This window comes from Neophocaena asiaeorientalis, unplaced genomic scaffold (genome assembly GCF_003031525.2).
Source record: "Neophocaena asiaeorientalis asiaeorientalis breed wild unplaced genomic scaffold, Neophocaena_asiaeorientalis_V1.1 scaffold960, whole genome shotgun sequence".
Lineage (NCBI taxonomy): Eukaryota > Metazoa > Chordata > Mammalia > Artiodactyla > Phocoenidae > Neophocaena > Neophocaena asiaeorientalis.
In genome coordinates this window covers 717,687-745,664 of record NW_020173498.1, presented here as the reverse complement: position 1 = coordinate 745,664, position 27,978 = coordinate 717,687, and the positions used below count along the sequence as shown (strand labels likewise).

The 27,978-nt window shown below is 38.7% G+C and overlaps 1 protein-coding gene across 1 annotated transcript in view; it reads right to left on the bottom strand.

Moving 5' to 3' along the window:
- The window catches only part of LOC112401365 (orofacial cleft 1 candidate gene 1 protein), a 53,335-nt gene extending 25,573 nt beyond the window's left edge, over positions 1–27,762 (bottom strand). Inside the window, 2 exon segments of the mRNA XM_024747576.1 lie at positions 1,512–1,572; positions 27,608–27,762. Coding sequence (XP_024603344.1) covers positions 1,512–1,572; positions 27,608–27,762 — 216 coding nt within the window.
- Positions 27,763–27,978: the final 216 nt, after the last annotated feature.

Here is a 27,978-nt window from a genome sequence, read left to right as displayed (position 1 = left end):
ATCGCCAAAAAAAAAAAAAAAAAAAAAAAGGCACAGATAGAAATACTGTCAATCTGGTCCACCTCCAGGAACCCAATCATGCCTGAATTGCTGCGAGGAGTGTAATGATGGTAAACAGGAACAGGTATGTTGGCTTCTGTTCTCCCCCACTTCGGCCATCGTGTTGCCTTTACAATAAAGCAAAATACGGTTTGGAAGCAACATCACCTCAATAATAAAAGGTAGGGGGCGTCATTGAAGCCGTCTTCCTTGGCAAGTGGCATAAAGGTAACATTTAGTGTCCACGACATTGAATTCTCCTAGCCAGCTGGTGTGTCCCTGTTAAGACTTTCATTTATTCGGCTTGAGCTGGAACTCTTTTTGTTCTCCCAGTCTATTACTTTGTCGATTTAAGGGATAACAGCCAAAGTGAAACAGCTTGCAATTTGCACCTGTCTGCTCTAAGCATTCCATGTTAGATTACGTGGGGAGCACACTCTTCACTGCTAATGAGAATAAGACTGGGTAGGGCTGAATGCAACTTTATTGGGAGGGCTTATAGGGTATTATAGTGTTTTTTCTTCTGTAAATGATCTGATAAGGACCTCTGCATTTTCATCTTTTAGAGTTCCCAGAGTAGAAGAATAACACTCAAAAAATATAAAATTGCATATTCTTTTTAAAAAAATTAAATGTCATTTAACTATGAACTGAATTAAAAATCATCATAATAATGTTTGAATAATTTGGCAAAACATCCTTGAAGATGATCCAAAATTTAGTAAATTATATTTATATATCTTCTGTTAATCAAAGGGCCCATGCTACATTTGGATTCCACAAATTTCTCACATTGGCACTTCCTGTTGAAATCATCATGACGGGTTAAATGAAGTTGAGGTGTTCACAGACGTGGTCTCGCTGGTAATTACTCTAGTTTAATGATTGTTGGCCCGCACCTCGCCTGACAGAGAACCTTCCAACTTGTCAGTGATGGACCCTTTCAGCACAGCTTCAGGAGCTCCGCCAGCCACTGCCGAGTCTGGTTAGGTCAAAGGGTTGAGCCATGTGTAATTCAGAACAGAGGAGGTCCCACGGTCACTCCACAAAAACAATTACACTACTTATTTCACTCTAGCCCTTGCCCAAAACTCACAGGCCTCACAGTTTCAGTGCAGTCAATCTAATTCTGCCCCTGGGCGATAAGCCACATGAAAATATGTGGTGCTGTGTTTATAAATCTAATCAAAAATAGAACAGTGGACAGGCACAGTGAAGCCCTACTATGGATTATGGGAATCCTTGGAAATTCTGAAGGCACTTTTAACTTCTAGAGACTCTTTTGCTATTACATTGTCTGCTACACTCGCTAATCATCCTCTTTATTCGTAAGTGCTGCAAAAGAGACTGCATTTCTGCTCACTTCTGTACTTTCCCTCCACAGATAATATTATGAAAAATAAAGCTTAAAAGGCTGCTTTTAAAGAAAAAAATAAAAATCAAAGAAGGGACTACTGTTTTATCAGTCTTACCTGTCTATCCATGTTCTCGGCTTCTTGCCCTTGGCAATGCACAGATTTAAGTCAAGTTCCTCTAAAAAAGAAAAACAGTTGAAAACTAGAATAAATTGGTCCCATTTTAAGACATATTAAGTAATTTGGAGTAGGAGAGATAGAGCTATGGTACTTCTCAATGGTCCCCCAAAATCTCAGTATAAAGTCAATAGGATTTGATTTGGTGCCTTTTTTAAAATTTTTTTTAAACTTTATTGAAGTATAGTTGATTTACAATGTCATGTTAGTTTCCAGTGTACAGCACAGTGATTCAATTATACATATTCCTTTTCAGATTCTTTTCTCTTATAGGTTATTACAAAATATTGAGTATAGATCGCCATGCTGTACAGATGGTAACTTGTTTTCATTGTTGTTCTTGTTTGCTTAGCTTAGCCTAATAAACTGAGAGCTGGCAAATCGTCACGAGATGTTTTACAAAAGTGATCTGTAGGGAAAGTTCAAACTTCATCTAGACAGCCTATACTTCCCGTGTTTATGCCTAAAATGTGGCCAGTACAGACTGCACTGAAGTTTATGATGAAAACTTCCTGTCACATGCTTTTGGTAGCTTTTATATTTCTCTTTTTAAAAATTAGAATCTCGTTCTGCGACTGTCATAGTAGATAATATCTGATAAAGTCAATGGTAGATATGTGTACTTAGGTACCAAGCAGATTAAATCCTGAGAACATTATCCAGCAAAGATATGGAACACACACACTTCACCAAAGGAAATGTGTTTGTAGCACTCATAAAACTCCTAGAGTCACGCAATAAATTATCAAATTCAATCTGTAAGCTATTCCATTTGATATTATTTCAATTGATAAAAATACTACACTAGAATACAATCCGGGGCCAGATGATTATAATAAATGGGAAATGAGTGATAGTCCCAGCATTTATTAGATTACTGTAAATAGTCATCAAAAGAGCCTTTTAAACTTGGAATTTGCCCTTTTGAAATGGTTATCAGTATTTGGCAGTAAAACAAAGTACATCGTGTATGAATGATATATATGACATATTTTTTTTTTATTCAGAGGTCTCAGTCATAGTTTTAAAAAGTCACTCTACAAAGGGCAAGTGAGCTCTTACATGGCAATCAATGTTGCAAAAGGAAAGATTTCAGTCCTTTTAGTGTTAATTTTAAAACTCTTTTTTATGTAAGAGCGACATGAAAGATGCAAAGGGTATATCGATTACTTCCTAAAATAAGGGAAATACGTGTAAAATTATTTAAAAGAAAAAACTGACATCAAAATGAGAAAATTTTAGTCAAGTAACAGAAATTGAAGTTCAACTTGCTTGTTTTTTCCATGGCACAGTGACTGAAGAGGAATTCAAAAACATCTGTTACTGGGAATGAACGTGAAGTGGAAATCTGTTTTCTTTTGTTTCCTTGAATTTGGTATCAATCTAACAGTTAATATTTGTCTTTGAAATGTTTGTAATTTGTAAAGTTGGTCATGTTTTTCTCATCATAAATTTATTTGGAGACATAGAATTCAAAACATGCAAGCCAAGAAGCACAGGTTGGCTCTATTCACATCAATACAGTGCTCAGGAGAGTTCCAAATGAGGCAGACCACTTCTCTCCCTTCACAGAAGGCTGCATTTTAAACATCTTTCTGCACCAGTATTCAGAATGCAATACTGGTACAGTAAGACTGAGTACAGCTGTGAAATAAGATCACGATCCCTTCATTTTCTCATAGAAAGCATGTAGTTGAATCCAGAAAATACTTTGATAGAACCAAGTGGTGTATCATTTTAAAAGCAGGTATCACTAGAGAAGTAAAACCGAGTATTCCTTGGTCTCATGAGTAAAAGGTGTGGCAGAAGTTCCCTCCCTGCTTGGAATCTCTGGGAGCTTAGATCAAGTATCATTTGCAATAAGGAATGTCACTCTCCAAGTCTCCATGAGCTGGAATTTGGGGTTTGTAGTCATATGCCTTACAACTGAGAGACAGCCTGCCAAACAGAGGTAATAAAGAATAATCGATCAAAGTGGGGTGTTAAAGTCCCCTACTATGATTGTGTTACTGTCGATTTCCCCTTTTATGGCAGTTAGCACTTGCTTTATGTATTGATGTGCCCCTATGTTGGGTGCATAAGTATTTACAATTATCATATCTTCTTCTTGGATAGTCAGAAAGAGAAAAACAAATATCATATGCTAACGCATATATATGGAATCTAAATTTTTTTAAAAACTGGTTCTGAAGAACCTCTGGGCAGGACAGGAATAAAGACGCAGATGTAGAGAATAGACTTGAGGATGCGGGGAAGGGGACGGGCAAGCTGGGACGAATGAGAGAGTGGCATGGACATATATGCGCTACCAAATGTAAAATAGATGGCTAGTGGGAAGTAGCCACATAGCACAGGGAGATCAGCTCGGTGCTTTGTGTCCACCTAGAGGGGTGGGATAGGGAGGGTGGGAGGGAGACGCAAGAGGGAGGGGATATGGAGATATATGTATAGGTATAACTGATTCACTTTGTTATAAAGCAGAAACTAACACACCATGGTAAAGCAATTATACTCCAATAAAGATGTTAAAAAAAAAAAAAGAAGAATCGAGCCACCGTGAGCTGTAGAAGAATCAGAGAGCATGTGACCTGGCTGTAGGGCATAAAGAGACGTGGGCAATGTATTGGTTCTGGCCTAAACATTGATACCTGAATGTGTGCTCCCAGTGCAATTCCTGGGAATTTAATTTGAAGGCCTCCAAAGTAGGAAAGAACTGCTAAAAAGTAAAATATGACCCAATTACTAAAAGTTGCGACAAGTAGATGAAGAAAATAGGTGTAAGGCCAGTGCCAGAGGCCAGATCGGTGAGAAGGACACACGGACAGCAGAGTGAAGTCTGAGGAGTGGGCAGGATTAGGAGACAGATAGAAAAAGATGGACGGAGAAGAGCTATGAGCACAGAGGGGCGATGAAAATGAGAACGATAAGTTCAGAGAACAATGGGTAGAATCTGTCAGCAAGTCATAATTTCAATAAATTAGTGCGTTACGAACAGCCACCACACCCCCTAAAAACCTATCACTGGTATAACTCGCAAAAGATGGAGCCAATCAGAAAACTGATATATTTGCCAAACTATCTGTATGACCTATATTGTCAAGAAAGTCCAAAGTAGCGTTCTTTTCATTAGAAAAGAAAAAAGAAAGAAAAGAAAAATAACAGTTATAAACGCTATCAATTTATCAAGCCAAACCTTGTTTTTGGCTTTTCAGGAACAGTTAATGAACTAATGAGCACCATTATGGAATTTTCACTCTGGCTACAACTTTGGACCACGGAGTAGCATGTTTGTTGAAATTCAAGCAGCCTACAATAGGAATCACGTTTTAAAATCTGGCCTCAAACTTGCAAGCAGGTTGATAACTGCAATGTAACCTGCTTGCAAGTAACCTGTTGACCATATCCTGTCGGGCCCAGGTTAATAATCACTAAAAATCTAATTTGTACAGTCACTTTTTTTTTTGGTTTGTTTTAAGGCTGATCTTAAAATGGCTTTCACTGAAATTGTTGACCTTGTATTGCAAATTAAATCCTGGCATTGCCAAATCTCTGACAACTGGTTCATTGCTTCCAGAGAAGGGAATTAGCATGGCTACAGCTGTCATTCCATTGCATTTTTCTTCTCAAGCAGACCAGCAAGGGCAAAAATGGTGTTAGACAGAGGTCGCAAGCCAGATTCTGTCTGCAAACATGTTTTGTTTGACCTCCACAGTAATTTAAAACATATTGAGCCAATATTTTAAAATAAGAAAATTGCAGTCAAAATCCGACTTCTGGCTTCTCTTGGAAAATTAAAAAATTCGGCAACATCGATGGTGCGTGGTGGCAGCATGCTCTTTAGGCAGTGTTATTAACGTCTAGGGTCCCCGCTCTCCCTGTTGCAGACCACAAACCAAAATGTAAGCTCCATAAAGGCAAGTCTTGCTGACTTCATTGCTGCATCCTCAGAGCCTAGAATAGAGCCTGGCCAGTGGTGGGTGCTTGGCAAATATTTAATGTTGAAGGAAATGATCTCAGGAGCAGACAGGTAACTTTAATGGGTGACTTTTTAAAACAGTAGACAGTGCCCAGGAACTGTCACAACATGCCTCAATCTAAAAAAAAAGGGGCGAAGGTCAAATAAATTCTACCAGTCCTTAGGCAGAGAGAGAGACAGAGTACTCACATATCATTCTGCTTGCTCTGCCGTTTTTCTTATAATGAAATATTTCTCTGTATCCCTGCCACTCTCAAAAGTAAAGCCACAAGTGTCAAGGAAAATGATAGTGATCACAGACCCAGCACACTTCACTCATTTATACTTCTTGCCTGGCCTCTACAGACATCTGAATTTGATACCTCTGGGAGAGACATGAGAGTAGGCTGACACCCATAATAACAAACTGATCTACTAGTACTCCTCTCTCATTCTGCCCAGTAGTTTTCTGTACTACAATCTAAATCTATATTAGAGCATAAATTAAAAGGGGAATATAAAACCTACCTGGGAAGGTCACTAGTTAAACCTAACACACTATCACTTAAGTAAAGAGTCAGAATAACACGGTGGAATAAACTTGTGTTTACAGCTAGAAAGACACTGGTGCAAATCTCTTGCACATGCGGAAGTTGCTTAACCTCTGAAAGTCTCCAATTTCTCTGCATTAATAGTTGAGAAAAATTTTAAATTATATATGCCAGACTTCCGGCTTCCACTTAAGGTATAGAAAGCTGGAAAGGGTGTTGTTGCCAAACATAAAGCAAAAAAAATCCTGAATGTCTGTAAATTCACAACTTTTATGAAACCCGCCAGGCAGCTGAAGTCACAGCATAACCAACTAATCCAAAATCTAAGGAAAGACCAATGCCTCTAAGGAGTAACAGCCTGCAAGTACTTGCTTATTGGAGCAGACACGGAACCCCTTAGAAGCCAGTAAGGAGAATTCAGCTAAACATTTTTAACAAACTTCTGAAATTGTTAACCAGGTCTGAATGTCACCTAGTGTGAGAATATAGAACTTGTGGGATCTTCAGACACAAGGGTAATTCACAAATGTTCACAGGCTCTTCTCCATGGACCTCCTGGGTTCTCAGGAGAAAAGTGGGTGCAAGGTGAGAGTTCAGAGCAGTGGTTCTAATTAGGGGGCAATTATACCTCCAAGAGGAAATCTGGCAATGTCTGGAGACAATTTTATTTCCATACCTGGAAGGAGGCTACTGGTGCCCAGTAGTTACTAAACATTTTGCAACACATAGAATAACTCCCTACAACAAAGAACTATCCAATCCAAAATGTCAATAAAGCTGCCGTTGAGAATCAGAGAAAACCTCTCTTGTGATGGAATAGAGCCACTGTAGAAAAATGCAAAGGCCCACCTGGATACTCCACCTTTATCTCCCTTCAGGAACAAAAGTCTTCATTTTCCGGAGAATGTCAGTAAACCCTGTTGCCCCCAGCCAAGGTTAAGACCCATTGCAGCTGAGAGAAGAGAACACAAAAATACCCTCTAGCCCTGGAGTAGGGGCAAGAAAACACCCTGGACCAAACTCTTAAAAGTCTCCTACCTAAGAAAGAGGGGCAGGATCTGAGATGACCCCATCCTTGGGGCACAGAGACACAGCTTCTTCCTGAGAAGAATACCTGCTCAGCTTACCATGAGGCTACCAGGCACTGAGCAGCAAGTAACATCAGTGTACAGCTGGGAGAAGGGAGACTATGGAGACTGATGCTCCCTCAAGTGCAGTCACAATGGAAAAACTTAAACTTGAGGCTTGAGCAGACATTGAGGAACCTTCTCTGAAAACCAGCCATCATTCTAAGCACAAGTTAAAACGAAGACTAAGACAGGAGCTAAGTCTGTGGTACACTGATGATAACCTTAACCCTAACCAAGCCCAGTTCAAGTACTCATGAGATGGATCAACCTCCCACATGGAAAGACTAACAAAATAAAAGATATGCCATTTCTGGGCATGAATAATATCTACTTCAGTCTCTACTGTTCTACCCTAGATAACCAGCTTTCAAACACTGTTAGGTGAAAGTGAAAAAGCAAAGAAAAACAAAACACCCTGCCAAGAAGACAAAGCGATCAACAGAAGCCGACTTGGATCTGACCCAGATGTCAGAACTACCAGAGACAGAATTTTAAATAATGTAACTAGATAAAGTGACGTACGTCATCAAGATGGCAACATAGGTGATTCCTGACTTCAGTTCTCCTTTACAAGAAGAGAGCAACTATCCATGGACCAGACACCACTGTGAAAATCCCAAAACCCAGAGGGTGAGGCTGAAATATACCCCTGGACAACAGAGATCCAGAAGGACAGAATTACAAAGACAAGAGGAGCGGTTTCACTGACTGCATCAACCCTCCCCCAGGCCGACACAATGCTTAACCGAGGGCACCCCTGGGCCTACAGTTTCCCCAGTATGAAAAAGAGAACCCAAGGTGGATATTCAGCTTCCCCAGCATTGAGGGATGTTTCCTGGGAGACTCACTTGGGTCTGACCTCATGGGAATCACTGGGGGAACCTTTGGAGCTTAGCCACTGGGGATCAAATAGAGATGCAGAAGGTGTCAGAGCTTATAGCAACTGCTGCTCAGACCCTGTTGACACACCAGGTTCCTGCTCACCACAGTGTCCAAGAAGAGATTCCAGCTAGCAGCTCTGCCCATTTTCAGAGCCAAGCTGGTGGCCCCATGCGGGCAGAAAGCTCAGTTGACAGCTCTGTCTGTTTGAATCCCAAGCCAAAGAGCTAAGTGTCCATGGAGCACATCCTATGGCCCACCAAGCAAGGGTACAAACTTGCAGTCCCACCCAACTTCCGAGCACAACCTCCAGTCCTGCCCCATCGGGAAACATGCCACAGATGCCCAGCAGGCACAGAGCACATCCTATAACCTATATGGGCAGCGACCCAAGCCCGTAGCCTTGCCCAATTGTTGACCCTGACCCTGCATAATCACGGAGCCTAAGTAATGACCCAGAGCAGCCTCAGAGCCCAGTCTACAGCAATGCTCAGCTTCAGAGTCCAGCATACAACCCCACTCGGCAGTGGAGCCCAGCATATGGCCCTGCCTGATTGCTGAATACAGACTGTGGCTTTGCCCAGGCATGGAGTCACAGAGCACATAGCCTGCGATTCCACCCAACCCGGGATTATAGACAGCAACTTTGTCTAACTGTAGAGCATGGTCTCCAAGCCAACTCAGCTGTGGATACAGCTGGAGGCCCCACTTGACCAGAGAGCCAAATGAGCAATCACCCCCAACAGCAAACCACAGCCAGTGACCTACTGGATTGCATGGAAGTCATATATCTGATAAGGGGTTAATATCCAAATTATATAAGGAACTCATGTAACTCAATAGTGAAAAAAAATCAATTAAAATATGAGAAAAAGACCTGAATATACATTTTTCTAAAGAAGACATACAAATGACCAACAGGTACATGAAAGGGGGATCAACATCACCAATCATCAGGTAACTGCAAATCAAAACCATAGTGAGGGGGTTTCCCTCGTGGCACAGTGGTTGAGAATCCGCCTGCCAATGCAGGGGACACGAGTTCAAGCCCTGGTCTGGGAAGATCCCACATGCCGCGGAGCAACTAGGCCCGTGAGCCACAACTACTGAGCCTGTGCTCCGCAACAAGAGAGGCCGCGATAGTGAGAGGCCCGCGCGTCGCGATGAAGAGTGGCCCCCACTTGCCGCAACTAGAGGAAGCCCTCGTGCAGAAATGAAGACCCAACACAGCAGAAATAAATAATAAATAATTTAAAAAAATTTTAAAAACCACAGTGAGGTATCACCTCACACCTGTTTGATAAGCTGTTACCAAAATGACAAGTGATAACAAGTGTTGGTGAGGGTGTGGAGAAAAAGGAACCCTTGTGCTCTGTTGGTGGGAATGTGAATTGGTGCAGCCACTATGGGAAGCAATATGGAGGGTCCTCAAAAAATTAAAATAGAACTACCATATGATCCAGCCATCCCACATCTGGGTATATATCTGAAGGAAATTAAATCACTATGTCAAAGAAGCATCTGCAACCCCATATTTACTGCAGCATTATTTACAATAGCTAAGACATCTAAACAACCTAAATGTCTATCAATAGATGAAGGGACAAGGAAGATGTGGCTCATATATGCAATGGAATATTATTCAACCATAAAAAGGAAGGAAATTTAGACAGAGACAAATAATGTATGATCTCATTTATATGTGGAATCTGAAAAAAATAAACCCCACAGAAACAGAAAGTAGATTTGTCACTGCTGGGGTGGAAGTATGGATGTCGGGGAAATGGCTGAAGGTGGTCAAAGTGTATAAACTTCCAGTTCTAAAATAAGTAAGTTATGTGATCTAACTTATAGCATGGTAAATATACAGTACTGGTAAATATACAGTACATGGTAAAAATACAGTACCGTATTTTTTACTTGAAACTTAAGTGAGTAGATTTTGAACGTTCTCATTACCAAAAAAAGGTAAGTATGTGAAAGTGATGGATGTGTTAACTAACCTTACTGCGGTAATCATTTTGCAAAATCTGTGTATATCAAACCATCATTCTGTATGCCTTAAAATTACATGGTGTTATATGTCAATTATATCTCAATAAAGATGGAAGAAAACATGTAATTAATGTGTTAAAAGCTCTAATATAAAAGGTGGGCAACATAATGAATATATGAGGAATTTCAGCAGAGAGATAGAATAATAAAGAATCAGATGTAGGGCTTCCCTGGTGGCACAGTGGTTGAGAGTCCGCCTGCCGATGCAGGGGACAAGGGTTCGTGCCCCGGTCCGGGAAGATCCCACATGCCGCGGAGCGGCTGGGCCCGTGAGCCATGGCCGATGAGCCTGTGCGTCTGGAGCCTGTGCTCCGCAATGGGAGTAAACCCGTAAAAAAAAAAAAAAAAAAAAAAAGAATCAGATGGAAATGTAGACGTGAACAATATGGTAAGAGAAATGCAGAATGCCATCAATAGACTTATTAGTAGTCTCAGTACAACTGAGAATGAAATCAGTTGAACTCAATCTCTCAGCAACAGAAATTACCCAAATTAAAACAGAAAGATAAAAAGACAGCAAAAAAACAACACAAAACAAAACAGAGCAGAGTATCCAAAAGTAGTAGGAAAATTCCAAATGGACTACCACACCTGTAATTTTGAATATAGAAAAAAAAGACAGGCAAAAAAATCATCAAAGGAATAATGACTAAAAATTCCCTCAAATTAATTACAGACACCAAAGCAGAGATCAAAGGAGTTCAGAAAACACCAAGTAGGATAAAACACACACATGTATACACATCATATACGAACCATTGAAAACCAACAGCAAAGAAGAAATCTTGAAGCTAATCAGAGAAAACAGGCATATCACACATAGAGGAACAAAGTTAAGAATTATAATAGACTTCTCATCAGAAACTCTGCAAGCCAGAAGAGTGTGGAGAGACATCTTTAAAGTGCAGAAAGAAAGATAACACTAAGTTTAAAAATTCTACACCCAAGGAAAGTATCTTTCAAAAATGATGATGAGGGATACGGATATGGCAGAATGAAGAGATGGTCAAATCCTAGCCCCCAAGAAACAATCTAAATTTGGAAGGGGGAAAGATCTAAAACAATAAATTCAGTCTCTGGAAAAAGACGAGAGGCGAACAACAGATGGAGAAACATGCATTTGTGGAAAACTGCAGAAGTTAAGGAAAGTACTGTGGGTACATCCTAGACCAAGGTTGCTCCAATATCTGCAGTGCCCCCTCACACCACTCCAGCTGGGCCAATGTAGTAGTGCTGCCAAGGAAGGACTGGCAGTAAAAACCAGCAGTTTCACTGCTGTGGAAGGGGATTTTGGTGCTGAGGACAGAAAACCCATACTCAGTTACACTGTGAGTGAGAGTAGCAAAGTCAGTGGGAAACAAGTGATGACAGCCCATGGCTCTATTACCCTGAGTTGCAGTCCCACTTGGGGTGAGCAGTAGACCATTCAACTCATCAGAAAATTGACAAGGAGATCCTGGAGCTGAGAGAGCCAAAGAAGCGCTAAATGGGTACTCCATGGATCCCTGTTGACCGGGAGGCTGCGCACATGTGCAGGGAAGACTCAAGAATATCCAAGCTACCTGCACATGCCCGGCTGACTTGGATGCTATGCAGATCTGCAGGAAAGACCCAAGAGGACCTGGCAGAAAGTAAGTCTGTGAATTTTTGAAAACTGAATTTTAAACATGTTCCCAGTCCCACACCCAGATCCATCAGCAGAGGAGGGAGATCTTACAGACTCAAGGTGTCTGTGGACCATCACTGGTTGACCACCATGCTATACAGACACGGAGGAGCCTCTATAAAGCCAAGCTAAGACTGTTTATTAAAGTTTTAAAAAAAACTGAGCAGAGACAGAAGCAGCCACACATCACAGGGAAGACAGATTCAACAGATTAAGTTCAGAAACATTACTAAAAACAAAATAAATGAAAACAAGCCAAACAACGAAAACAAAATACAACAGCAGCAATAGTCATCCTCGAGGCAAAAACTCAAAATCATATTTGCTGCACCATATTATCTAAGAGTCAGGTTTTCAACAAAAATTTATAGGACAGTGAAGAAGTAGAAAAGTGTGACCTACATTCAGGAAAATAAGCTGTCAACAAAAATTAACTCTGAGTGGGTAAGGAAGTTGTATTCAGTAGACAAAGACTTCAAAGCATTTTTTATAAAATGTTCAAAGAATTCAAAGAAACCATGGCTAAAAAATTCAAGGAAAATGTATTAACAGACTCAAATATAAGAAATCTTAAAAATATATATATATAAACGGTCAGATGGAAATTCCAGAATTGAAAGACGTAATGATTACAATGAAAGGTTCACTAGATGGGTTCAACAACTCATGAAATGAGATAGCAGAGAAGGAATTAAGAATATTAAAGATATATCCATAGAAATTATCCAATTTGAAGAAGAGAAAGGAAAAATGTGGAGAAAAATGAACAGAGCTTCAGAGACCTATGAGATATCAAGCATAAGCAGCATACATGTGATGAGAGTCCTAGGAAGAGATAAGAAATATAAAGGGGTGGAGAAGATATCTGAAAAAATAATGACCTAACAGCAGAGCATCAAAATCCATGAAATGAGACGGACAGCGAAAGAAGAAATAATTCAACAACATAATCGGACACTCTCAGTAACTGATAGGACTAGAAAGAAAATCAAAGGGGATACAGAAGAATGCCTCTACTAACCAACTTGACTTACCTGAGTTTTATGAGAACATCTAACCAACAACAGCAGAATAAACATCTTTTAAGTGCACATGGAATAGTCTCTAGGAGATACCATATGCTAGGCCATAAAATAAGTATCAAAAAGTTAAAGAATTAAAGTAATTCAAAGTATGTTCTCCAACATCAAATGAATTAAATTTGAAATCAAAAACAACAAAAATTGAAAATCCGTAAATATCTGAAAATGAAACAACCCACTCTAAATAACTCAAGGTTCAAAGAAGAAACTGCAAATGAACTTAAAAAATAATTTTAACTGAACTAAAATGAAAACACAAGATATCAAAAAACATGGGATGCAGCAAACAGTGTTTAAAGAGAAATTTATAGCTTAAAATAGCTGCATTATAAAAGAAGGTCTTAAATCATTACATTTTCACTTTTTTTTTTTTTGCCATACACGGGCCTCTCACTGTTGTGGCTTCTCCCGTTGTGGAGCACAGGCTCCAGACGCACAGGCTCAGCGGCCATGGCTCACGGGCCCAGCCGCTCCGCGGCATGTGGGATCCTCCCGGACCGGGGCACAAACCCGTGTCCTCTGCATCGGCAGGCAGACTCTCAACTGCGCCACCAGGGGAGCCCTACATTTTCACTTTAATGAACTAAAAAAAGAGTAACAAATTAAATTCAAAGCAAGAAAAAAAGGAAAAATTTAAATTAAAGTGAAAATCAATAAAAAAGAGAAACAATAGAGAAATTTATTGAAACCAAAAGTCGGTTCTTTTAAAAGATCAACAAAATTGATACATCTTAAACCAGACTGACAAAGAAAAAAGGAGAAAAGACATAAGTTATAAGAATTAGCAATGCAAGTGGGACATCACTATAGACCCTAATCAAAGTTTAAAAGACTACAAGGGAATATTCTGAATGACCTTATACTAATAAATTAGAAAACTTAGAGAAAAAGGGCAAATATCTAGAAATTACCCAACTTGGTTCAAGAAAAAAAATAGAAATTCAATGTACTTAAAACAAGTAAAGAAGTAAAGAATTTAAATTAGTAATTTTAAATATTCCCATTAAAAAAAAAAAAAAGCCTAGGTCCAAATGACATCAGTGGACTGAATTTGATCAAATATTCAAATAGTAACCATTCTTCACAAACTCTTTCAGAAAATAAAAGAGGAAAGAACAGTTGCCAATTTTATTTTATGATACCAAAGCCAGGCAAAGACTCTGCAAGGAAAGAAAATTACAGATCAATACCCTTTATCAACATAAATGTGAAAATCCTTAACAAAATATTAGTAAGCCAAATTCAGCAACAAAACAAAAGAATGAACTTATATCCAGTACTGGGTTGAACAGTGTCCCTCCAAAATTCAGGTCCACCTGGAACCTCAGCATGTGACCTTATTTGAAAATAAGGTGTTTGCAGATATAATTAGTTAAGATGAGGATATACTGGATCAGGGCGAGCCTTAAAGCCAATGCTGGGTATCCTTATAAGGGCGAGGAGAGAGCACACATGGAGACACAATGAAGAAGTCCATTTTGAAGGTTCAGGCAGAGATTGGAGTTATGCTACCACAAGCCAAGGAACACGGAGGGTTATTGGCAACCACCAGAAACCAGAAGAGGCAAGAAAAGATTCTTCTCTAGAGTCTTTGAAGGGAGAATAGCCCTGCTGATATCTTAATTGCAGACTTCTGAAGTAACTGAAAAATTAAATGCAGAACCGGGAGAGAATAAATGTCTGTCATGGTCTTTTGTTATGGCAGCCCAAGGGAACTAATAGGGATCCTTACCTAATACCATCCACAAAAATTAACTCAAAATGGATCATAGATCTAAATGTAAGAGCTAAAACTATAAACATTCTAGAAGAAAACATAAAAGAAAATGTTTGTGACATTGTCCTATTTACAATTAGGTATAACACCAAAAGAATGATCCATTGAAAAAATGGGAAAATTGGCCTTCAGATTAAAATTTTATGCTCTTTAAAAGATACTTGTGGGCTTCCCTGGTGGTGCAGTGGTTGAGAGTCCGCCTGCCGATGCAGGGAACATGGGTTCGTGCCCCGGTCCGGGAAGATCCCACATACCGCGGAGCGGCTGGGCCCGTGAGCCATGGCCGCTGAGTCTGCGCGTCCGGAGCCTGTGCTCCGCAATGGGAGAGGCCACAACAGTGAGAGGCCCATGTACCGCAAAAAAAAAAAAAAAAAGATACTTGTATTAGTTTTTCATTGTGACATAACCATCACCAAAAACTCAGCAGCTTGAAACAGCATCCATTTATTACTATAGATCAAAAATCTGGCACGGCATGGCTGGGTTCTCTGCTTAGACTGAAATCAAGATGTCAGCTGGCTATATTCTCATCTGGTTTGAGGTCCTTTTTTAAGCTTATTCACATTAATGTCAGAATTCAGTTATTTGCACCCGTAGGACCAAAGTCCTGAATTCTTGCTGGCTGTCAGTTGGAAACCATTTTCAGCTTCTAGAGGCAACCACATTTCTTATCATGTGGCTTCCTGTCTGCAAGACAGCAATAGTATATCGAATCCTTCTCATAATTTGAATCTCTTTGACTTCTACTTCTACAACCAGCCAGAGAAAACTTTCTGCTTCTAAAGGGCGCATGTGATTAGATTTGCCTACCTGGATTACATCTTACAATCAACCGACTTGGGACTTTAATTATTGCAAAATCCCTTCACAGCAGTACCTATATTAGTGTTTGATTAAATATCCAGGGGACAGAAATCTTGGAGTACCTTTATACAAGGGAAATTTGGACACAAAGACAGCTATGCATAGAGGGAAGACTATGTGAAGACACAGGAGGAACGCCGTCTACAAGCCAAGGAACACCTAAAGCTACCAGAAGCTAGAAGAAAAGAGCGGAACAGATTCTCCTTGTGGTACTTTGTTATGACAGTCCTAGCAAACTAGTAGCCTATGCATGATTAAAATGTACCTCATTTATACTCTTCTCCTTTCCCCTTCTCTCTGCATCACTTCAATTATGGACGTTAATTGGATTCCACGATTGTCATACCTTCTAATGGTTACATTGAATAATATTGAACCTCTATTATTCCATAACATAAAAAGAGTATCTCATCACTTCCTACTTTTATAAGATGAGCATCTTAGGGTCCACATCCCTCCTACACCTTTCTTCCAGTCTTTTATCTCCAAATCTCTTTCAACTATACCTTCACTTTTTTTCAAGAATGGAAATGTACATTCTGTTATAACCATAATAATTATAGCATTTTTTTTGCTTTGTCTATAAATTGATTCCAACAACCAAAACCTGATAAACTTTATAATTGTGACTTTATTAATAAAACTTATGGCAAGACTATGTTGGTCGATAAATTATTTTTCCTCTTATTACAATGTCATGACCCCTGTGCTACTCAAAGGAGAATGGATTTGGCATCAAGGTTAAATGGCCCTTTCATCTAATGTTTATGATTCTCACTTCCCCATCAATCTTCTTTTTTGTTCCTCTCTTTCTCTGAAACTTCAATTCATCAAATATTTGATTCCCTGGGTGGAATCTCTGCTTCATTTAACTATCTTTCCTGTATTTTCTAAATCTTTGACAGCTTTTTTTTCTACATCCTGGAACATTTCTTTAACTTTGTCTTACAACTCTTTTATTGAGTCTTTTTTTTTTTAATTTCCAGTTAGACTTAATTTCTAAGAGTTCTTTTTGTTATCTGATTTTTATTTTTTTTGGCATCCTATTATTGTTTTAGGAATGCAATACCTTCTTTAATTTCTCCAAGGAGAGTTTGTTTTGTTGTAATTTCTCCACTATCTTAATTGCCTCCATTGCTCAGGATAAGTTTTTTAGTTTGCTTTTCACAGTCTTTCCATTTCATACTGCTGTTTTTCCTCAAATATCTGACAATCCTTGGTTGACCATCTACATTTAAGTACAAGAGAATTGAAAGGCTAACAAATTCTTATGTATGCGAGTGCAACCTCTTTTTAAGGTAGACAGCCATAACTTCAGGATACAAAGATAAGGAGGCAGCCATTAAACTGTCCTCTTACATGTGAGCATAAAGCCCCAGGATCTGTAAAACTTGTCCAAATATTCTCAGACAACTGCTTCAAAACATTTAAAGAAGAATCTCTTCAGTTTCCTCCTATTGATAAATGCCTGACTGTCCACCATTCCAAGGATTTTAATTATATTTTGTTTGTTGTCATATCCCCAAAAAGAACTCTGAAAAACTAGGTATCCTTTAGATGACTTTGGGTTCACATACAAAATGTTTCATCATAAAGTAAACACTTGCTACAAATGTAATTTCTGGTATACTGTAAATACTGAAATTTTTAAATAACTCTGTTACATCACTTTTACAGATCTCATAAATGTATCCAATGGAATCTAAATGTAATATTCAATACCCTCTATTGCCCATTTTCAAAATACATGAACTAGCTCTTCTTTATTGTTGATAACTTGTAACATTCCTTTTTCAACTTGGACTCCTATTTCTATTTCACTTCCCCTACGGAAATTTATTGTTATATTCTCATTTGTTATATATTGGTGCTTGAATAAACATATATTTTGTTGAACACTCCACATTCATCTGCCACAAAAATATATATAAATTGAAATTACACTTTTTTCTGCATTCTATAATCCTAGAATCCTTTATTAACTTTTTCTTCTCAATTAAGCTATAATTAGGTCACAATTGAGCAAAAGTATAAATACAGCATATAACAACTATTGATACATAATTATCAAACACAAAATGTAAAAATGCCCCTAAGTAAAAGGAATGATACAGGGCCCCTCCGTTCAGTTCAGCATCTTACGCCCTGCACAACTGCAGGGGGCGCCATTCAACCCAAAGCCTGCGTGAGCATCATCCTTGAAGTAGTGCATCTGTACAGGTATAAGCAGCAGCCGCGTGTGGGATGTTTTTGTTCAATCAGCTCATTTGTTTGGAATATTACTGACATATATTTCAGCCTCGATTTGGTTGCTATTTTTCTGGATATACACATTGAAAAACATTGTTCATATAAATAAAGAAACGAAAACGGAAGGGACTTTTGTTACAATTCGTGGAATCATCAAATTATTTTTAATAATCTATGAGTTGGCTCTATCTGTGCCTGAAGACCCCCTCCCCATACCCCTTTACATGCAAGAGTAAGCACTGTGTGTGAAGGAGAAAAAGAGGTGGCAGGGGAGAACTCTGGTTTTGTTCTCAATTTTCAAATAGACTTGTATTTGCAATTCTGCTCTCTTCTACTGACCAATCCCTGGGGTGTTGCTGGATCTACTGGTTCCCTTCTCCCCCTGCCACTTCCTCCAGGTGATCACTTTTTTGATCCTGCTTCATCAACCAATGCAGTTCATCTATTTTTCCTTTTCCAGAAATTCACTGTCATCTCCTATCTGCAGATCCCTACCAACCTACATGCTTTTATTAGTCTTTTACTAACCTTTTAATAAAAACTCAAGAGAAATATGAGAAAAAAAATATATATATATATCTTGAACCAAAAACTCATAGAAAGGCCATATTATATTCACCAGCTAAACTAAACAGACCACTAAAATATGTCCTACCCAGAGCAGTGAAGGTCCTTTTAGTGCCTGTTCAGGGCGGCCCAGCTGTTCGTTCCACCACTAACTAAGCCTTGCCGTTTTCATCATTAAAATGAACTGTGCCTAATGGAGCCCACAAAGCACTACACTAGTGACTGTGGTTAAAGTCATAGGGTCAATGAATACAAGCCCATACCTGCTTTATCCTAGCAAGAATTCAGCTTTCAATTTTCCTAGCACCAAACAGAAGAAAAATTCCAAACTGCATTAACAAGGTAGTACCAGTAGGGAGGAAAAGACTGCCTTCAGCAAGCACAAGCCTTTAGAAAGCACACCTGTTTCTTTGTTATTGATAGTGCGATTAATTGATCCCTAGAATCTGATTGAGAACATTGGTATATAAATCTTGTCACATGTACAGTTCCAGAAACATCACTGCTAGTAATGCATAGCATATTTCAACGGCCCCTGGCATGCATTTCTGGATTAGTGTCACATAGGGGTTCACATGAAACAACAAGCGTCATTTGTTTATACGGTCACACTTCTATCCTTCATTTTCCTTCAGATTCAACTTGACATGGGCTTTACGTATCAATAAACACATCGGTGTGGGTTTACATTTCTTCGTCAGGTATCCAGGAACAAAATATAGGTTGATTCACAAGGGGAATTTATGTCATGAAAGGATATTTTTGTTACCAAAAGAAGCAAATATTATTACTTATTCAGTGTGCCCACTACCTGAACTGTTCACTTGTTTATTCTCTCAATCATTCCACCATATTTATTGGGCACCTAGTATATGAAGGACACTGTTCCAATGTAGTAGGTGACAATGATCCCAGTCCCTAAGGAAATTACAGTCAGGGGGAAAAATAACTAGCACATAAATAATAGCAACTTCAAATAGAAAGGCACAACCAATGAGATAAAAATGACACAACTAGTCATAAAGAAACCACTGAGAAGTTGACCAAAGCCTGAGATCCCTCAAAAAATTAGACATAGGTGGAAAAAAAAATTCAAACTCATTGGAAATGTAAGTATTAACAACATGGTGATTGATTAGGGACTAAGGCTTTACATATATGATATCATTTCATCCTCACTACAACCCATAAGGGAGGGCTACATTATCCCCACTTTACAGATAAGGACACTGAAACTCCCAAGAGGTTAGATGACATGGCCAAGGCCACCTAGGAAGCTGTGATCCAGGTTTCAAAGGCCAGTGTGCCTTCACTGCCTAGACCACTCTCTTAGCTGAGTTGCTCACCTGTCACTTAGTATCTTTGACAGGCATTAAGGCCTAGAGTTGCTCCATGTGAGGTAAGCGGGGAAAAGCAAATGAAAAATTTATTATGACTGAAAAATGTGTCTTTTAACTAAGGGAAAGCTAAAACCTCTTACATTGATTCCTAAGTGAATTTTTGACTAACATTCATGTGCCTAAGTTCCCCAGTAAAAGTTCTAAACTGGCCCAAAACATTCATATTTACAAATGAAAAATAGCGCTGAAAATTCCACAGGTTGTAAAGAACTTAAGGAAATGTCCCCCACCTTCCTGGTTCACATAGCTTCATATCCAGTGGTCAGTTGGGAAAATAGGAAAGACAGCTCATAACTATTGGAACTCTACCTTTCTAGTTCACAGTACACTACAAAATATTCGGTCTGACTAAACTGTTTCTTTGATTGCTATTTTGTTATTCCCAACATTATAACTATACACACACACACACACAAATAGATTTTCACATATATATGTGGGTTTTTTGGTGGCTTACTTTTAACAAGCTGTTAAGAAGAAAATTCACCTTTTCTATCCTCTGAATACTATCTAAGGGGAGGTTATTATCTAGAATCTGCCTTATTGTGTGTGTGTGTGCTGTATATACTTGTTTCAATGGATAAAACCAAAATCTTAGAACTGTCTGTATTTTTAAAATACTTCTTTTGAATCTATGAAAATCACAAAAATAATGTAACCTTTTCAAACTGTGCTAAATAATTTAGATCCAGTTTCTATTATTCTTTTGTCTCCTGGGTCACAGAGATATGGGTGGTTTGTAATCTAAGCCAGTGGCTCTCAAACTTTAGTGTACATTCAAATCACCTAGAGGGCTGCCGGGCCGGCCCACTGCACTTACACCACTAGCAAGTTTGGAGGTGATACAGATGCTACTGGTTCAAAGACTAGCCTGTCAGAACCACAGCATTAAACCAATCTGAACAAGAAAGAGCACTGAACTAGGAATCAAGAGACCGAGACTCTAATCCTAGATCTGTCACTGTCTTGCCAGGTAACTTTACTGAAGTCATTTGACCTCTCTCAGATTCTGTGTCTCCATTAAATGACATACTTTAATTAAATAACTTCTAAAAATCCCATGTCATTCTATAATTCTGTAACTGACCCAGAAGATAGAGACTACTCGACCATGCATACCAAACGATTTGAAAGATCAGTTCTTAACAGCTAACACAGTCATTCTGTTTCAAGAAAAATATATGCTATTGTCCCATACTGTCAGTTCTGCAATAATGCCATATATGCATTCCTAAAAATCATCACATTATGCTAAATTGTGAAAAAAAAAAGACCATGATTTATGGGTAAAATGGGATTAGGGACACAACACTAAAAAATGGTAATCGGTGACTCATAGGAAAAAAAAGATAGGAACCTATTAACAGTAGCAGGGTTTCCTACAGGTTCAATGGCTAAGCAATGCACGAATGCTACAATAAATATGACACTTTACCTTGGAAAAGACTTGAGGTTTGCTGTGGACTTGGGCTGGGAAGAGTTGCAGCCTGTGAATTATTTCGCAGTGGTGGAAGGAAGGTGATCTGAAATAGAAAGTTGTAACAGCAGATATGGACAGATGTAACCCATTGATCTCACTTGGGAGTTGGCACGAACATCACAGTTCAACAACCTTTTGCAGCCTTAAACCCTGGGGCATGTTTTCCTGTCTTGGAGATGAAGGTCCTACAAAGCATGCATCTATAGTAGATACCTGTTTCATCAAATTTGAAAATTAGGTCCAACGTGTAGCCTCCTTCTTCAATTAACTTCTGTATCACTGCTGGAAATACTTTCTCATCTGTGCTCACAACTTCGCCCAACAGCCGAGGGTTTTGGAAATTGCAGCAACATTTAAAGCTACTACAACAGTCACTACTGGCACCAAAAGGACCCGGATTTGGCAATTTCCATTTAAGGTCTTCAAGTATAAATAGTGCTTTCCTTTTGTATATGCTCGGCGACTTGAACCAAAACGCTTAGATTCATCTGGGATGTTGAAAGAGGTGAGTTTTTTTTTTTTTTTCTTTAATGTAGAAAAAAATCACAAACTCAAAGAATAGGAAAAGACAACCTTCAAGGTTAATGCTACCTGGGAGATGTCTGAGGTGTGTCCGTGTGTATGCTTTGTGTATTTCTACATGTTTTGGTTTATGGAAGAAATATGCTTAAACAAACTCAAAATTCACATTTTACTAAAATTATTCCATAACATCATTCACATTCATATTTCCAAAACAGGTGCTTGGCAAAATGAATGCACTTTTGATGACAAATATTACAGCCTTGATGTTGGAAATGCCATACGGTCAGGTATAGAATATTGTGAATCTTCCATAGTCTCTCATAGGTGGGATTGAAGACATTTAGGAAATGACTTCTATTACATGGGGAACAACCCATGAGACTCATGACTTTAATACAATTAGTCATAGTATAGATGAGAATGTAAGGGCTGGGCCTGGGGGGGTCCTTAAAAGGAAGGTCCAGACTAAGGTCAGGTGTTTATTAAGGTTAATGCTATCTAAGATAATTTCTGATGATGCTCAAAGATACAGAGCCATTTCCACAACAACTGAAGTTGCCAACAAAACTGGCCCCTTTTCTTCTCTTCACCTACCTGTCAGCGGACATGGTGCTTATCTCTCTCCAAATTTTCATCAATTGAAACCAGTTTTCTCTTGATTACCCTTGTGTAACTTCTTTATGGGAATTGTTTTCCCATACTTATTATGAACATTTTAATAGAATGTTAAAAAAATACAATAGAAGAATTTCAGAAAACAGCCATAGGAAGTATTGAAGGTGTGGAAACATTTTCCACAAGCATAAGAAGAATGTGCCTGGGTAATTCAGACTCACAGAAGAAGAGTCAAAGGAACAGTTTAACAACCCAGGTATTTTTCTTGACCCCTCTATCGCACTTACACCTCACATTCTGTCTGTCAGGAAATCCTGCTGTCTTGCATATTCAAAATACATCTACAATTCTATAACTTCTCACCACCTCTACTGTTAATCCTCTGGTCCAACCCACTTCCATCTTCCCCCCGAAACAATAAACTAGCTGGTCTCCTTGTTTCCATCTTGACCCCTCTCCTAGCTATTCTCAAACCAGCAGCCACAGCTGTCCTTTTAAGCTTTGCAATGGTTCCACATTTCATTCAGGATAAAAGACAACTCATCTCCTCTCTCTCTCTCTCTCTCTCTCTCTCTCATATCATACAGGTTTGTTGATATTCCTGGAACATACCAGGCATGTCCCAACTCTACCTCAAGGTTTTGCTCACATATCACTGCCTCAATGAGAATCACCCTAATCCATTTCAAAATTGTAAACTACTCTTCAACACTCCCACACACACATACGGACACTCACCCAAGTAATTCCCTTCAGATTGTTCCTTTTTATCCCCCCATAGCGTGTATTTCCTTCCACAGTGTCAGGTAATTTACTGTGAACCATGATTATTGCCTATCATCTCTCTTCCCCTGACTGGTATATAAGCATCATGAAGACAATGGATCTTTGCTGTCGTAATAATGTATTGTATCAAGAATAGTACCTGGCATATGATAAGTGCTCAATAAATATCCAATGTATGAACCATTTTCAAATTAATGGAAACAAATATGAGGAAGAAGTCTGTTGATCTTCATGATAGAGAAAACAATAAAGAGAAGTGTATAAAAAGAAATTAAAAGAATAAGAAAAAGCTTTTTTCAAAACTACTAAAATAAGCTACCTGGAGGAAACTTCTTTTGATTGACCAGGCAATTTTTGAGAGATAATATGGCTTCATTGGTTAATAACCGGTAAGGAAACAGAAAAGAAACAGGAAATATGAGGTAAAATCCCAATTTCTATTCTCAGTGAGAATTAGACATTGGCCACGTATTTCTACAGAGAGATCTCTGCTGCTCCTCTTTTTCGAAAAGGATGTCACTGGCTCAGTGGATTACAACTTTACAACTTAATGATTTCCATCACTTCTGTCAGGGTGGGGCTTAACTGTATATAGCATTATATTTTACTCTATGAATACTTGAAAATACCCTGTCCCAATAAGCTAAATGGAAAGTTCAAGTGCACTGATTATTTACCCACCTTAAGGTGAGGGTGAATATCACATTTCCTATTGCATAGAAATAACCAAAAAAAAAAAATCCTCTATTTTAATATACTTAGTAAGGTCCCTAATTAAGATTCCAGAGATAAATGAAAATATTCTACATGCAAATATTCTAGCTATTCACAAAGAACAAAAACATAAACAGAAATAATTTGATTTAAGGGGCTATTTTGTAGGTTTAAAAGGAGAAATTCTATATTAAACTATTATCACTCTGGTGATGAATAGGCTTCATATGACAGAAAGAAAAATTAATATCATCATTTATCATCTAAATTGCCATTTTACACTTAAGCATTATAGGTAACCAAATGAAAATTTAAGAAAAACAAAATGAATTTTCAAAATTATATATGACTTTTTTGCAAGTGAGATTAATGTAGAAATTCAGATATAGAAAAGTAAATAAGCATAAATAGGCAATCTGAATAATTCTACCAAACCAACATTTCCCTTACAATAAAAAAGCTTTTTAATCAGTAATGTGCAGGCTATTTCTTTAGATTTCAAATAATCTTGGTCAATATAAAAGCAATCCTAAATCTCTTCAGAAATCAAAGTATATGAGTGGGCTTCCGGGAAGATGGCGGAAGAGTAAGACGCGGAGACCACCTTCCTCCCCACAGATACACCAGAAATACATCTACACGTGGTCTCTGCAAGCCAGAAGGGACTGGCAGGACATATTTAAAGTGATGAAGGAGAAAAACCTGCAACCAAGATTACTCTACCCAGCAAGGATCTCATTCAGATTTGATGGAGAAATTAAAACCTTTACAGACAAGCAAAAGCTGAGAGAGTTCAGCACCACAAAACCAGCTTTACAACAACTGCTAAAGGAACTTCTCTAGGCAAGAAACACAAGAGAAGGAAAAGACCTACAATAATGAACCCAAAACAATTAAGAAAATGGGAATAGGAACACACATATCAATAATTACCTTAAATGTTAATGGAACAAATGCTCCCACCAAAAGACACAGATTGGCTGAATGGATACAAAAACAAGACCCATATATTTGCTGTCTGCAAGAGACCCACTTCAGACCTAGAGACACATACAGACTGAAAGTAAGGGGTTGGAAAAAGATATTTCATGCAAATGGAAACCAAAAGAAATCTGGAGTAGCAATTCTCATATCAGACAAAATAGACTTTAAAATAAAGACTTTTATAAGAGACAAAGAGAGACACTACATAATGGTCAAGGGGTCAATCCAAGAAGAAGATATAACAATTGTAAATATTTATGCACCCAACATAGGAGCACCTCAATACATAAGGCAAATACTAACAGCTATAAAAGAGGAAATCGACAGTAACACATTCATAGTAGGGGACTTTAATACCCCACTTTCACCAATGGACAGATCATCCAAAATGGAAATAAATAAGGAAACACAAGCTTTAAATGATACATTAAACGAGATGGACTTAATTGATATGTATAGGACATTCCATCCAAAAACAACAGAATACACATTTTTCTCAAGTGCTCATGGAACATTCTCCAGGATAGATCATATCTTGGGTCCAAATCAAGGCTTGGTAAATTTAAGAAACTTGAAATTGTATCAAGTGTCTTTTCCGACCACAACGCTATGAGACTAGATATCAATTACAGGAAAAGATCTGTAAAAAATACAAACATATGGAGGCTAAACAATACACTACTTAATAACTAAGTGATCACTGAAGAAATCAAAGAGGAAATAAAAGAATACCTAGAAACAAATGACAATGGAGACACAACGACCCAAAACACATAAACAAGTAGATAAAGTTTAACATGTTAGCAGGTGCTCTGATAGAGTTATGTGTTGGAAAGTTCTGGAACATAAAGGAAAAAGTAAGGGGTCAATTCAAGTCAGGGAAGTTGGGGAGAAGACAGCATCATGGAGGAGACATACAGAAACCCAGAGGAATGCCAGCAGATTGGTTTTGCATGTTCAGCCTAGATTCAGTGAGCATCTCCTAATGAAGCAAGTGAGAGTGATATGGCCTAGTCATTCCCTGCACCATCTTCCCCGCTTCTGCTGTTCCTTTCACCTCTCAGCTGGATATACTAACGTCCATCCATCCACTGTGTGTAGCTTCCTTATCTTTTTATTTTCTGACTCATGGCAGGTCAAGAAAAAACAAGAAGTACAGTAACAAATGACTATACTGTTTCAGATTAAATTCTAGATTAGTGGTTACCAAAGTTTCATCCAGGGAGCTTTAAGAATACTAACGCTGGGTTCTACTCCTAGAGGTTCAGATTTCATTGGTCTGATATGAGACCCCCCCCAAATTACAATATGAAGCCAACGCTTCATACCACTGATATCATAGTAATTGTACCACTGGTAAGATTCTCCAACTTTAGAATACATGCAAATTATGTGAGTATCTTGTTAAAATAACAATTCTAGTTCTGGAGCGTGGCCTGAGATTCTACTTTTCTAGATTCTAGATCATAGCACTTGACCACAGCTGCTATTCCCTGAGCTGTCACAGTGTCACTTCAGCCTAGGGCCTCCCTCATGAGCCCACCATGCCTGTTTTGCCTCCTTTCTCCTCCACTATTTACCTAGTCTAGTGGTACTTAAAATATGGCCCTGGACCAGCAGCATCACGATGACCCAGAAATTAGTGTGAAATTCAAATTCTCAGAACTTACACCCCAGACCTAATAAATCAGAAATTCTGGGGATAGGAGCAGCCATCTGTATTTTCATATCCAAGTGATGCTGACCTAGGCTGTATGTTTAAGGATCTTTCTTCCTCCCCTTTTCGTATGTCTGACCAACTACTCTCAGTCACTGATTCTATCTGATTTCACTTTGGAATCACTTAAAGGATCTTTATCATATGCCTATCCCCCTCCCCTGAATCTCTAGGAGAAGGTCCAGTTATGAAAATATTCACATGAAAGCTCCCCAGGTGATTCTAAGATACAGTTGGGGCTGAGAATCATTGTTCTGAATAACATCCGGGTGGTCTCTTATATGGAATCTCTTCCTTGAGCCAGTCTCAAGTTCTGGAATCCAATGACTCATGAACAGATTTCCCAGATTATCAACCATCTTCCTCTTCCAATATTGTTGGCTGACTTCTGAATTCCCTTTCACAATACTTCCCATTGATAATATTAGAGGGACATGATTCAGGAACACTCAGAATCCCTTTTGCCTTACTCAATCTGAGATTAGGGTATCTGATTTGAAAATTTTCATAAATGCATGCCTGTTCATTTAACTCATCACTTGTTTTTCCAAATATTGCTTTTTACAAGTTTGCCGTTGGTCTAATTAAGGGCTTTCTAGTTGTAGGAGTGGAGCTACAACCAGGTCTTTTTTTTTTTTTTTTCTCTAAGTAAACCTGTCTTCACACAGACTAGTAACCCAATCAAAGAACAAGCCAATCTTGAGGTTGCTGCCTGGCCAGGCTCCCAAGTGGTGCCTGCAGGTTCCCAATGAAATGGGCTATACCGTGACCAGCCAGAGACACATTGATTAGGTCTCAGCAAGTACAAAGGTGGGAGTACAAGCCTCTCTGGGATTTGTATGGTGGTCCTAAGTGTGGTCCTAATCCACATTGAGGGTGACCACACTTTCAGGACCAGGCACAAAAGAAATCCAAATAAGAAGCTAAGAGCCAATCCCATTCTTTCATTTCAAGCGTAGCATTGTGTAAACTCAAAATGCTCTGCTAAATCATGTTGCATCAACCAGCTTTGTAGCTAAGACCTGCAGGCTTTAATTACTTTAAGAGGAAAGCGTGGTATCGAAAGAAAGTTTCATTACAAACTGGCATTCGCTCAGAGGTGGAAGGAAGCCCAGAAATGAGGCTGTGTCGGGGTTCCTTTACCAAATCAAATGTCTGTTCATCCTTCCTAGTGACCAGACTGGCGATCTACATAATTAATATAAGCTCACATTGAAGTAAACATGAAATGATTAAACAGGAATCATGTGAGGAGGGAAACGAGAGAAGGAATTAATGGGCAACAGAATCTTAGAAACAGGGGAGAGCATTACACGTTATTCTGAAACTAATTTTTGTTCTCGTCCAAAACCTAATTGGTTTTTAAACTTCTTTCTCCACAACAGCCCAGACAAGGTGCTTTGGAACGTG